The sequence below is a fragment of the Octopus sinensis genome, linkage group LG4, assembly GCF_006345805.1.
Source record: "Octopus sinensis linkage group LG4, ASM634580v1, whole genome shotgun sequence".
In the NCBI taxonomy this organism is placed as follows: Eukaryota; Metazoa; Mollusca; class Cephalopoda; order Octopoda; family Octopodidae; genus Octopus; species Octopus sinensis.
The window spans coordinates 11,551,529-11,565,834 of NC_043000.1; the positions used below are offsets into that span (position 1 = coordinate 11,551,529).

Genomic DNA, 14,306 nt, shown 5'->3' on the forward strand with positions numbered 1-14,306 from the left:
TTTTTTTTTTTTACATATGGGCTTGCGGGAACTTTTGAAGTAATGAGAGCGAAAGAGACTAAGAGAAAGCGATTTTATGACGAGGGAAGTTCTTTCGAAGTTACCGTCCAGGGGAAGCATTGATGTACATGTGTGTGTGTGTGTTTGATGGGGTGTGGGAGACAGAAAGTATGTTGTGTAAGTGAAGTGCTTCTGTTAGTGTGTGTGAAGAGACAGAGAGATAACTGAAATTTTTTACTCGGTGTATGTGTATGTGTATATGTATGTATGTGTGTGTGTGTGTATGTATCTATGTATGTGTATGTATGTGTCATACAATCGCTTTCTCTTAGTCTCTTTCGCTCTCATTACTTCAAAAGTTCCCGCAAGCCCATATGTAAAAAAAAAAGAAGTTTTTTACGGAAATCGACGGAAAGGTCTACTAGAGACGAAAGATTGCCCTCTTAATAAGTGGAAACAATTTTTTAAACAGACATTTCCTGTTTTATTTATGTCCAGGTCGTATTTTGGGCATCTCTTAAATACAGAGGTCCCGACGCATCTACGTAACGATATAAAGGGGAGGTAATCTAGCTTTACCGAAAGTACTGTGACCTAACATAACCCTAACACTAAAAACGAACCCTAGGTAAAACCAGATTACCTGCCTTCATATCATTACGTAGATGCATCGGGACCTCTGTATTTTATAAAGTAGTTCCGTATTTTCCACTATAATAACAGAAATAGATTTCCATTCCTCCTGATAACTTGTTTACAGACGAAATGCTCTATTTCTAACTTCTGTTGTAGAGAGTTGTCCAACCATCCGTTGGGCTCAGAACGTTGTCCTTAATCTTCGCGGTTCCTCGTAAGTTAACAATTTTGCTTTTTCCCCGAGCTTTGATGTTTTTGTTCATAAAAACAAAAACGTGTTCGGTTTAACTAATATAAATCCAAATAGATAAATTAAAATTTGATATTTCGTATAGTCTTTTTTACGCTAGCAGAGTACATTTTGGTCATTTATTTCACATCTATTTTTGAAATTTTCTTGTTTCTTTTCTCTTAATTTAAATCTGAGATATAAATTCATAGATTTTTGAAAATTTTATTTATCTCATTTACTGTTGCAATTTTGCATTTCTGTTTGTTATTACATAATCAAGGGTTTATTATATAATGAAGGGCCTTGCCTAGCCGAGGAACATAGGCCTACTAAAATTTGCAATCACATTTCCCTCAAATCGTACTCTATCGTCTTAAAGAAAGGCATATTAGATAATATAATCCCTGATGTACATACACACATGCATGCATATATGTGTGGAATTGGTTTGATGGTAGTTGGATATTTGGTGAGGGTTGTGTGTCGTTTCCATCGAAAACCAAGTCACCCTGTGTTGAAACATTTCTAGCGTTGAAAGTCATAAATTGTTGCTGAAGTAAGTCGACGGTTAATATTGGTTTCAAATTTTGGCACAAGGCAGCAATTTCTTGGGGAAGGAATAAATCGATTACATCGATCTCAGAGCTGAACTGGTATTTATTTTATCGACCACGAAAAGATGAAACGCAATGTCGACTTCGGCGGCATTTAAATAGTTGACGGTTAATATTCTCCGCAGCAACGCTACTGCGGTCATAACCAATGGGGTGCGGCTGTGCACACCATTTATTGTAGGGTATGTGACCCATCGCCCTTCCCTCTCCATGTTCTGCTTTACCCACCCTCTTTTTTTCTTTTTCTTTTCTTATTTCTGTTAATGTTATAAAGAAAAATGGGCGTTCCTTCCATATAACTTGACAACATTAATACAAAAACTCGACTCTTTCCGTGACAAATCAACAATTGACTTCGGATATCTTCGTGACAGTTGCTGAAATGGAAGAAGAAAACTAATGGGTTGTGTGTGCGGCCAGCAATGTCTCATTTTAAACTTGAAGAAAAAAAAGCCTTGCGTATTTGTTCTTACCTGCTTCATGTGTGTATGTAAAAATCAGCAAATTTCTAAGAAGGAACAAGATTCGAAGTTTAGGACTAGCGATGCATAGACTTCGATTCTGTTTTCTGCTTGGAAATTTGCAGATTTTACATACACGAATGAAGCAGGTAAGAACAAATATGCAAGGCTTTTTTATTTTTATTTTTTGTTTCTTCAAGTTTAAAATGATACATTGCTGTCATAATTTCGTTGTATCTATATTCCACAACACATAAATACATAAAAACAGAACAGACACAGACAAGAAAAAGCACGCACACACAACCTTCCTCCCGTTTTAGCAGCTGTCACGGAGATATCCGATGTGAATTGTCGAGTTATACCGAAGATATCCGAACCGAACTGTCAAAAGTTGTCGACTTATATCGAAGGAATGCCGAAAAGGCCATCGACTTATATCGAAGGAATGCCGAAAAATGAAACAATACACATACTTAAAAATAATAATAATAATAAATACTGTACTACACAGAGTGTCACTTGTTGCTGAAATGAGTTGACGGTTAATTTTACTGTAAGTCGTGGATAGTAACGGTTTCAAATTTTGGCGCAAGGCCAGCAAGTTCGGATCAAGAAGTAAGTCGATTATATCGATTCCAGTGCTCAGCTGTACTTATTTTATCGAATCCGGAAGGATGAAAGGCATAGTCGACCTCAGCAGAATTTGAACTTGGAACGTACAAATGGACGAAATGCCGCTAAGCACTTTTTCCAGCGTGCTAACTATACTGCCATCTCGCCGCCTTATAAGCTGTGCATAATAACGACATTATCACCCCTCCACCTAATGCTTTAGCCACCCACCTTCTTTTTCCTTCCGATTCTTGGATCTTTTCGCTTTGACTGGCAGATTTTTAAAATAATTTCTTTGTAACTAAAAACTTTTAAACTTTGTATACTGGTAGAATGTGTTTATAAAACATCTTTTTCTCTTGGCTTTCTTGAGAAAATTCTGTTGTTTGTAAGCTATTTGTTGTTTAATTTCTTGCATTTCGGCAATTTCAACCAATCAATGACGTCTATTGAGGTGAATACAATATCTCCGGATCTTTGTCAGCAACAATTATTTGCAGTGTCATATGATGTGCTTGTCTATTTTTAGTATATCATTGCGTTGGTATACTAGCATGTGTTTATTAATAAAAGTTTAATAACGATAATCTTTTATTCATACGAACGTAACTGATATGGAATATGTCATAAATAACAGTGACAGATTCATATGACACTGCAATAGACAAGCACATCATGGATATAATGATTAGGATAAATGTCAAATATTGTAAAAATCCTTAATTTGTCTACCAATATAGAAATATTGTTAAATTTCTATGTTTATCTATACCCTTGTATCTTATATTGTGTCTTTGTTATTTCAGATTAACAGATGACATTGGCATAAAAGAACTTTTTTACATTGGATATATCTTCTATATTTATCATCTCTTGAAGATTAAGGAGAATGTTATACAGAAGAGATATAAACCTTATACGATAAATCTATGGCAGGATCACTGTGAAATACTTGCTCTCAATTCAGAACAACAACAGCTTTTCTTTATGTCTTGTCTGGTGTGTTTGAATTGTAATTAAACTTATATGGATTTCTAAGAGTTCTCAAGATATTTAAGTTTCAGAGAAGACTGCAGCAGATAACAGTAGAAATATTTCATCATCATCATCCTCGTTTAACGTCTGCTTTCCATGCTAGCATGGGTTGGACGATTTGACTGAGGTCTGGCAAACCAGATGGCTGTACCAGGCTCTAATCTTGATCTGACAGAGTTTCTACAGCTGGATGCCCTTCCTAACGCCAACCACTCCGAGAGTGTAATTTGAAAAGAATAAACTTTAACTAGAAGAAAGCTCAAATTTAATACTGTGGAAAATTTTAAATATTTGATCTATTTTCATCCATTGAAGACATGCCGAAAGCTATATGTAAAAAATCATCACATCATTGTGATATTTGTGGTAAATCATTCAGGTCAGGTAGTCAGTTGACTATACACAAGCGTATACATACAGGTGAGAAACCATTTCACTGTGATATTTGTGGCAAGTCATTCTCTCAATATGGTATTCTATCTAGACACAAACGTATTCATACAGGAGAGAAGCCATATTCCTGTGACACCTGTGGCAAATCCTTCTCTCATAGTAATGGCTTAGTTAATCACAAGCGTATTCATACAGGGGAGAAACCATATTGCTGTGACGTCTGTGGTAAATCATTCTCACAGAGTAGTACGTTAATGAGACATGAACGTACTCATACAGGGGAGAAGCCATATCACTGTGATATCTGTGGTAAATCATTTGCTTTAAATAGTGGCTTAACGTCTCATAAACGTGTTCATACTGGAGAGAAGTTATTTCACTGTGATATCTGTGGTAAATCATTCTCTAACCCTAAAGTCTTACGTTGTCACAAACGTATTCATACAGGAGAGAAGCCATATAACTGTGACATCTGTGGTAAATCATTCTCTGTAAGAAGTGCCTTAACTTCTCATAGGCGTATTCATACTGGAGAGAAGCCTTATCACTGTGATGTCTGTAGTAAATCCTTCTCTGTAAGTAGTGCCTTAACTACTCACAAGCGTATTCATACTGGAGAGAAACCATATCATTGTGATATCTGTGGTGAATCATTCTCTAGCCATTATATCTTATGTAATCATAAACGTATTCATACAGGGAAGAAGCCTTATCACTGTGATATTTGTGATAAATACTTCTCACAAAATAGTACCTTAGCAAAACACAAACGTATACATACAGGAGAAAAACCATTTCGGTGTTATATTTGTGGCAAATCATTTTCTCAGATGCATTGCTTATCCAAACACAAACGTATTCATACAGGGGAGCGACCATTTCACTGTGATGTCTGTGGTAAATCATTTCCTACAAGTAGTGCCTTAACTACACACAAACATATTCATTCGGGGAAGAAGCCATATCACTGTGATATCTGTGGTAAATCATTCTCTTATAAAGCTGTTTTAACTAACCATAAACGTATTCATACAGGAGAGAAGCCGTTTCATTGTGATAGTTGTGGTAAATCATTCACTGTAAGTAATGCTTTAAGTTCTCACAAACGCATTCATACAGGAGAGAAACCTTTTCACTGTGAGGTCTGTGGTAAATCTTTCACTTTTAGGAATGCCTTAATAAGTCACAAACGTATTCATACAGGGCAGAAACCGTATCACTGTGATATCTGTGATAAAAGCTTCTCACAACATAGCACCTTAACTAAACATAAACGTACACATACAGGAGAGAAACCATTTGAGTGTGACATTTGTGGCAAAAGATTCTCTGGAATATATCAAGTAATTACACACAAGCGTGTTCATACAGGAGAGAAACCCTTTCAGTGTGATGTTTGTGGTAAATCCTTTGCAACAAGTAGTTACTTAACTCCTCACAAACGTATCCATACTGGGGAGAAGCCATATCATTGTGATATCTGTGGTAAATCATTTTCTGGAAGTAGTGAGTTAACTACTCACAAGCGTATTCATACAGGAGAGAAGCCATATCATTGTGATATTTGTGGTAAATCATTCTCTTACTGTAATGTCTTCATTTATCACAAACGTAGTCATACAGGTGAGAAGCCATATCATTGTGATATCTGTGGTAAATCCTTCTCTCAAAGTGGTAATTTGTCTAAGCACAAACGTATTCATAAAAAAGAATAACCATTTCACTGTAATATGTGTGGTAAATTAATCACCCAAAAATTCAACTTAGCTTCACATGTATCTGTCCATACAAAGATGTGACTAGCATTGTCAAAATTAATTACATTTTACAACAGCGAACAATATTTTAAAACCATTTTCCATTATAAATCATGGCCTCACATTATGCACTGAGAAGTAATCCATGAATTCATGACAATAATTATACACACCATGATTCTGATTTTGAAGTGATGTTTTACAGCCTGATGAACTTTCTTATGCCACCCCTTATGGTAGTCTCTTACCTTGAATACATATTTTATCTGGACATGTGCTATTTTTTTTCAAGTTCAATGTATGTATGAAATAACTCATATAACCATAAATGTATTTGTGGAAGGAAGATATTGCATAGTAATAACAAGTGGTTATGACTATATTTTATATTACTCCAGCTATATCTCTTTATGTAACATATGATTGTGATATTTTCAATAAAAGCATATTCATATATATTCTGTGTAACATATTTCATGGATAGATAAAAGATACTGTTAATATATTTGATATTGTGGGTAAATAGTTGAGAAATGTATTTTCAGAGATCAATGATATTACTGTATAGTTGTTATCAATAAATAAACTGTGAAACAATATTTCATCTTATCATATTAGGATACATGTATAAAGTTTTGTATACTCTACATGCACTTTTTCACTTGACTAGCATTCTACTATCCTTCCTCCAACTCTTTACCCCACAAACACATGCCCACCCACACAGCTTACTACCTTGGATTTTTCCTCTATTGGCCAGTGTTTCATAATACTAGTTTGCATCTACTTTCCGGGCCTTTAATCTGTTATCTATTTAATCTCAGGTTTTTAAAACTCTGGATTTTAAGAATTCATCACATGAGGACTCTTACAATTGGAATAGAAATGGAACCTTTCTTAAAAAATAATTTTCAAAATTACACATTTTTTCCTCCACTTTTCCATCTCCTTATACTTTAGTTATGGTTTCCTCTTCAGCCACTACTTCTAACACCGCACTTGTAAGCTTCTCAGACTTTTCACCCTTTCTTCTTTTAAGAATTTTCATTTTTGTTCTTTCTTTTAGTAATATTTTTCTTGTTTTTCTTTAGTGATTGGCTACAAATTGTTTCTTCTTTCTTTTCTTGTTTTTTTTTTTTTTATTGTGTTTGGTTCTTGTAATGCTGTTGCTGCAAGAATTTTCTACCATGATCACACTAACCCATATTGGTTAAAAATGGGATCCGCACATGACAGAGGCATGAACCACATTCAACCAAACATGAAATGAACTACTGTATTTTTTTCGAATGGTATTTGATAAATTTAGAACTAATCTGACCATCAAAACTGCTGAGAATCACCCACAACCATCACCACCGCCGCCACCACCAGTACTACCAACACTGCAACCACAACCACCATAACCACCATAACCACCAGCACCACAACCAGCACCGACCGCAACCACCATCACCACCACCACCCACAACGACAATTACAACACTACCCCCAACCACCACCATCACCACCACCAGTACTACCAACACTGCAACCACAACCATCACAACCATCAGCACCGCTATAACCACCAGCACCGTCACCATCATCACCACCACCACCATCACCACCACCACCACCACCGCCACCACCACCACCAGTACTACCAACACTGCAACCACAACCACCACAACCATCAGCACCACCATAACCACCAGCACCACAACCAGCACCGACCGCAACCACCATCACCACCACTACCACCACCACCACCACCACCACCACCCACAACGACAATTACAGCACTACCCCCAACCACCATCATCACCACCACCAGTACTACCAACACTGCAACCACAACCATCACAACCATCAGCACCGCTATAACCACCAGCACCACAACCAGCACCGACCGCAACCACCACCACCACCACCACTACCACCACCACCACCTTCACCTGTTACACGGCCATCATCACTATCAACATCGTCACCATCAATAGCGTCAGTCACATTATTTCACTATCACCTTCACTACCACACTAAAACCACCAACGACAGCCACCCCCTTAACATCACGATTGCGGTACAATCACTGTTATAAAATAAAAAAGGAGGAAAATAAAATAAAACCACCCTTCCTCGCTATCACAACCATCACAACCGTCACCGACGCCACTACCACCATACCATCAACTCACCTTTACCACCCGCTGTCACTACTACAACAACCAGCACTTCTACATCTCCATCATCACCAATGGCACCGCCGTCGACACCAGCAGCATAACCTCCACCACCAACATTGGTAGAGGTAGACGTTGTGGTTTTGATGGTGATGGTAGTTTTGGTACGATGGTAGCAGTAATGGTGTTGACAGCAATGGTGATGATGATGATCATCACCATTGATGATCATCGTCCCCGTAACAGTAATAGTGATGATGATGATGATCATCATCACCATTGCTGTAACCACCATTACTGCTACCATCGTACCAAAACTACCATCACCATCAAAACCACAACGTCTACCTTCACCAACGCTACCCCGCATAGAAAGGGACCCACACCTCCCTTGTCAAATCCTAGGTAAGGCGGCAGACCTCACACGTACACTTAAACGTACGCACACTCTCTCTCTCTCTCTCTCACACACACACACATACATACATACATACATACATACATACATACATACATACATACATACATACATACATACATACATACATACATGCATACATACATACATACATACATACATACATACATACATACATACATACATATGTACATGTCATATATGTATGCACATATATATATATATATATGTATTTATAAATATATACATATATAAATATATGTATGGTATGTATGTATGAATATATATACATTCATATAGATATATATACATATATATGTATATATCACATAGGTCATTCATATATACAAATACATTATAACATGAATTTCAAACATTCACACACATTCTCAAAACATACACGTAACTCGCACGCGCGCACACACACACGCACAAACATGCGCACACATATATCCCTTCCCCCAGTATCCTCTGTAATCTAGTTGACACTATCGTCTTGTGGATGTTTACTGAAACATCGCTAGCTTTATAACTGCATTTCTCTCCCTTATTATCTGTCTCAAAATACACATATTTACATAACATACATACATATATACATACATAGGCGCAGGACTGGCTGTGTGGTAAGTAGCTTGCTTACCAACCACATGGATCCGGGTTCAGTCCCTCAGCGTGGCACCTTGGTCAAGTGTCTTCTACTATAGCCTCGGGCCGACCAAAGTCTTGTGAGTGGATTTGGTAGACGGAAACTGAAAGAAGCCCGTCGTATGTATATATATATATATTATATATATATATATATATATATATGCGTGTGTATATGTTTGTGTGTCTGTGTTTGTCCTCCCCCAGCATCCCTTGACAACCGATGCTGGTGTGTTTACGTCCCCGTAACTCACCGGTTCAGCAAAAGCAACCGATAGAATAAGTACTAGGCTTCCAAAGAATAAGTCCTGGGGTCGATTTGCTCGACTAAAGGCGGTGCTCCAGCATGGCCGCAGTCAAATGACTGAAGCAAGTAAAAGAGTAAAAGAGAGTAAAGAGAGTATACATACATACATACATACATACATACATACATACATACATACATACATACATACATACATACACACATACATATATACATGTATGAACATGTGTATAAGGGTCGCGTGAGTATATAATATAATATTGGTTTCAAATTTTGACGCAGGACCAGGAAGGTCCGAGAGGTTTTAAGTCGTTTACATTAACCCCAGTGTATAACTGGTAGTTATTTTAACGACACTGACAGGATGAAAGCCAAAGTAGACCTCAATGGGATTTTAGCTCAGAACCAACGGGAGACAAAATGCCGCTAAACATATTGCCCGAGATGCTAACGATTCTGCTAGCTCGCCACCTTATAATAGTAAATAGATCGATCGATCGATCGATAGATAGATAGATAGATTCATACATACAAACATACATTTGTATAAACTTTACCGCCCCCGTTGAGTGTGTTTCAATTACCAAATGGCAATTGAGACCAGTTCCTTATGAGCAGAGAAGACATCTCAAAAATCAAAACTAATGCTCGAAAGATAAAGGAAAGTCTTCAACGTTTCGGACGCTAATTCTTCATCAGAAAAAAGGGAAAAAATGGAGAAAGGGGGTGGTAAGAAGAAGAAGAAGAAGAATGCTTAAGCGTATGTATGTGTGCGTGTATATATATATATAATATATATATATATATATATATATATATATATTATATATATATATATATATATATATATAATATTAAATTTATATATAGAGGGCATTATACATACATGCCAGAAGGCATTATACATACATGCCACACGCTAAGAGGGACAATTAGTCATTTCTACCAAAAATATTACTAATCCCACCGAATGCAATTTTTCAAAGTAAGGCATTCGGTGGGATTAGTAATATTTTTGGTAGAAATGACTAATTGTCCCTCTTAGCGTGTGGCATGTATGTATAATGCCTTCTGGCATGTATGTATAATGCCCTCTATATATAAATTAATATGTTCAATAAGAAATAATTATTTTCGAAATTTTTTCTCTTATGAGGTTTTCACGCTATCTACCTGACAATTTCTTGTTAAGTTTTCCTTATTAAGTAGTTGTCCTTAATTGCTAAATATATATATATATATATATATATATATATATATATATTATATATATATGAAGGCGCTTGGCTTAATTATTAGGGTGTTGCACACACGATTACTAGATCGTGGGGTCGATTCCCAGACGGGCGTTGCATTGTGTTCTTGAGTAAAGCATTTCATTTCATGTTGCTCTGCGATCATTTCGTCATCTGACATGTGGCACAAGGTACACCTGTACAGGTAATGTCGATTTGATGGAGAGTGTGAGCTTATGTGAACACAAACATTCGATCACAATAAATAAAACATCTGTGTGGTTGTTTGGCAAGAAATTGCCGAGCCCTCATATGTCGTCTAACGACGAGAGAGTCTATGATCCCGTCCTTGCTTTTTCCTGTCCGTCTTTGTATCGTCCATCAGTCCGATGTTTTATTGTCGTCTGTTGCGTTCTTGTTCCATTTTATGGATATATATATATCTTCTCTATATATAAAACTGAAATGCGTTTTTACCGCTTGGATCGCTTTCAATGCCACTACATCCCGTCCGATTCGCTCCAAAATTTACAGGGACATGTAGAATGAGGTGACGATGCTCGTGGGCTACCTTAGAAATCCCTATCTTAAAAGGTGTGGTTGCTAGGGGCCATCTTCCTCACTCACCCTATTTCCTCCAGTACCCTCTCACTCCTCTTCATTTGACAAGTCCACTCCAGTTATTTAATGTAAAGTCTTCCTCAAATCACTCTCTTCCAAGAACATTTTCACTCACTCTTATCTCTTAGCTTCCCATACATTTTACTCATGTATCTATCAACGTTCATAGACAGAAACAAATATTACATTGCCCTCGCCATCGCCATCGCCATCGCCATCGCCATCGCATTCTATTGTCTACCTGTCAACACACACACACATATATACATATATCTAATATTATATTTTTATTTTTATGTTTTTGTTTTTGGTTTTTTACTGTTTCATTTCCCTATTAGTAGTTTTATCTCTAATTTAATTTCTACAGCGTGCACACACACACACACACACACACACACACACACCTATATGTGGCCCCAGTACACCCGAATGAAATCGGGTTCTCTTCATCAAAATGTGAAAAGGGGTCTACAATTATCATCGCCACCACCAACACCACCAACACACAATCATGACAATCTTTCTCTTAAAACAAATCATGTTTAAATTGCAAAATATTTCATTTTCCCGTCCTCTCTTTCATATATCACCTTTTCTTTCTCGAGCTCTCTTTTTTCGCCGTCTCTATTTATTCTACAACGAGTCTATCAATGACAGCCGCAAAAGTTTCAATATTCCTACTTCACCTCTTTCAGAAACGCAACAGATATTATTTTTTTTTTTGCCGGGGTTAAAGCCCACTACATCCCGTCGGATTCACTCCAAAATTTACACCTTCTCTTTCTACCTCTAACTCCCATTCAATTTCTCTTTATCTCCATTCTTAAAGATAATTATCATCGCCACCACAACCAACAACACACAATCTGGACAATCTTTCTCTTATAACAAATCATGTTTACATTGCAACGACATCTGCCACCTCCGCCGTCTCTATTTATTCTGCAAATGACCAGAACTCGGGAAACTTGGTTGAGTGTTCTATGGTCTATGACCAGAACTCGGGAAACTTGGTTGAGTGTTCTATGGTCTATGACCAGAACTCGGGAAACTTGCTTGACTGTTCTATGGTCTATGACCAGAACTCGGGAAACTTGCTTGACTGTTCTATGGTCTATGACCAGAACTTGGGAAACTTGGTTGAGTCCTCATCTTATAAAATGTGGCCCCAGTAGACCCAATGAAATCGGGTTATATTACCAAAATGTGAAAAGGGGTCTAAATGGGGCTGGAGGGGATTAAAATTTAAAGGAGCGGGTGTTTAGCAATTCTCTGTTACATCAAGCTAAAAAATTTGCGCCAGCCTTTTAATCGTCAATGTGTTGCCGTCCATGATGAAGAAGTTTTGAATGCTTGCCATCGTGAGTCTACTGTCATGAGAAAGAATCAATTCAAAACTTGGTTTTTAGGGATTTTCTTTTACATCAAGTTCAAAATTTTACGCCAGCCGTTGAACTGTCAATACGTTGCTGTCCGTCGTTAAGAAATGCCAGCCATGGTGACTCTACTATCCTCAAATTCTATCCCTTCAAACTTTGGTTTCCAATATTTTATTATTTTTATTCAGCTCGCAAGTTCGTCTGTCCCTTTTAAATGTTAGTGTTTTGCTGTCTCTCTTGAAGCAGACCTTTCCGTTGTTACTGCCTGATATTTATGATTGATCTTTCTAAATATTTTATTTCTCAACTTACTCAAGATCTTTTGTTGTTTATAAATGGGAGAGAGATACATAAAGATAGAGAGTAAGAGAAAGCGAGGAAGAGTCCGAGAGAAAGGAGAAAGAAACAAAGAGGGAGAATCATCATCATCATCATCATCGTTTAACATCCGTTTTCCGTGCTAGCACGGGTTGGACAGTTTGACAGGGTCTGGGAAGCCAGGAGGCTGCACCAGGCTCCAGTCTGATCTGGCAGTGTTTCGACAGGTGGATGCCCTTCCTAACGCCAACCACTCTGTGAGCGTAGTGGGTGCTTTTTTCGTGCCGCCTGCACAGGTGCCAGGGGGGCTGGCAGCGGCCACGATCGGTTGGTGCTTTTTACGTGCCACCAGCACAGAAGCCAGTCAAGGCGGCGCTGCAATCCGCCACGTTCGGATGGTGCTTTTTACGTGCTGAAAGGAAGCAACAGAAAGTAACAACCACACTCTTACCCGCGCGTAGAGCGGGTCACCTTCAGCTAGTATGTATATATATATATATATATATATATAAGGAAAAGATCGTTAGTTAAATACCGATCTTATCAGGTGGCCAGCATGGGAATAAAAACCTTCAAATGTAATAATTATTATTAAAATTATAATTTAGGGTATTTAAGAGATACCACCACGCTGTAAATAGCAGCCAAAACTTGACTCTAAAACCACATTAAATGTTCATACTAGTGGTGTATGAACATTTAATGTGGTTTTAGAGTCAAGTTTTGGCTGCTATTTCCAGCGTTATGGTATCTCTTAAATACCCTAAATTATAATTTTTATATATATATATATATATATATATATATATATATATATATATATATATGGAGTGGCTGTGTGGTAAGTAGCTTGCTTACCAACCACATGGTTCCGGGTTCAGTCCCACTGCGTGGCATCTTGGGCAAGTGTCTTCTGCTATAGCCTCGGGCCGACCAATGCCTTGTGAGTGGATTTGGTAGACGGAAACTGAAAGAAGCCTGTCGTATATATGTATATATGCATATGTATGTGTGTGTATATATGTATATGTATCTGTGTTTCTCCTCCCACCATCGCTTGACAACCGATGCTGGTGTGTTTACGTCCCCGTCACTTAGCGGTTCGGCAAAAAGAGACCGATAGAATAAGTACTGGGCTTACAAAGAATAAGTTCCGGGGTCGATTTGCTCGACTAAAGGCGGTGCTCCAGCATGGCCTCAGTCAAATGACTGAAACAAGTAAAAAAGAAAAAAAAAGAAAAAAAGAAATATATATATATATATATAAAAGAGGTGAAGACTGAAATCCTTTAAAGTGGTGTTAAACGTCCAAGTCCGCCGGTACAGTCCAGGCAAAGAATATATACATAAAATATATATTCAGTATTGGCAAAAACAATGAATTATGTATAATGAAAGGAAAAAAAATGTAGTTGTAGACGACCTTTAATTCATAATCCAGTTTGGTACAGATCCAATATAAATTCTACGAATTATTTCGGAGTCTAATTAATTCAAAAGGCAAAAATGAA

The 14,306-nt window shown here is 37.5% G+C and overlaps 1 protein-coding gene across 1 annotated transcript in view; it reads left to right on the forward strand.

The window, feature by feature from the left end:
- The first annotated feature begins 606 nt into the window (after positions 1–606).
- The window catches only part of LOC115210241 (zinc finger protein 271-like), a 14,789-nt gene continuing 1,089 nt past the window's right edge, over positions 607–14,306 (forward strand). The window contains exons 1-3 of the mRNA XM_036502676.1: positions 607–850; positions 3,365–4,883; positions 4,989–5,065. Coding sequence (XP_036358569.1) covers positions 3,911–4,883; positions 4,989–5,065 — 1,050 coding nt within the window. The 5' untranslated portion in view covers positions 607–850; positions 3,365–3,910. The remainder of the gene's footprint in view (positions 851–3,364; positions 4,884–4,988; positions 5,066–14,306) is intronic.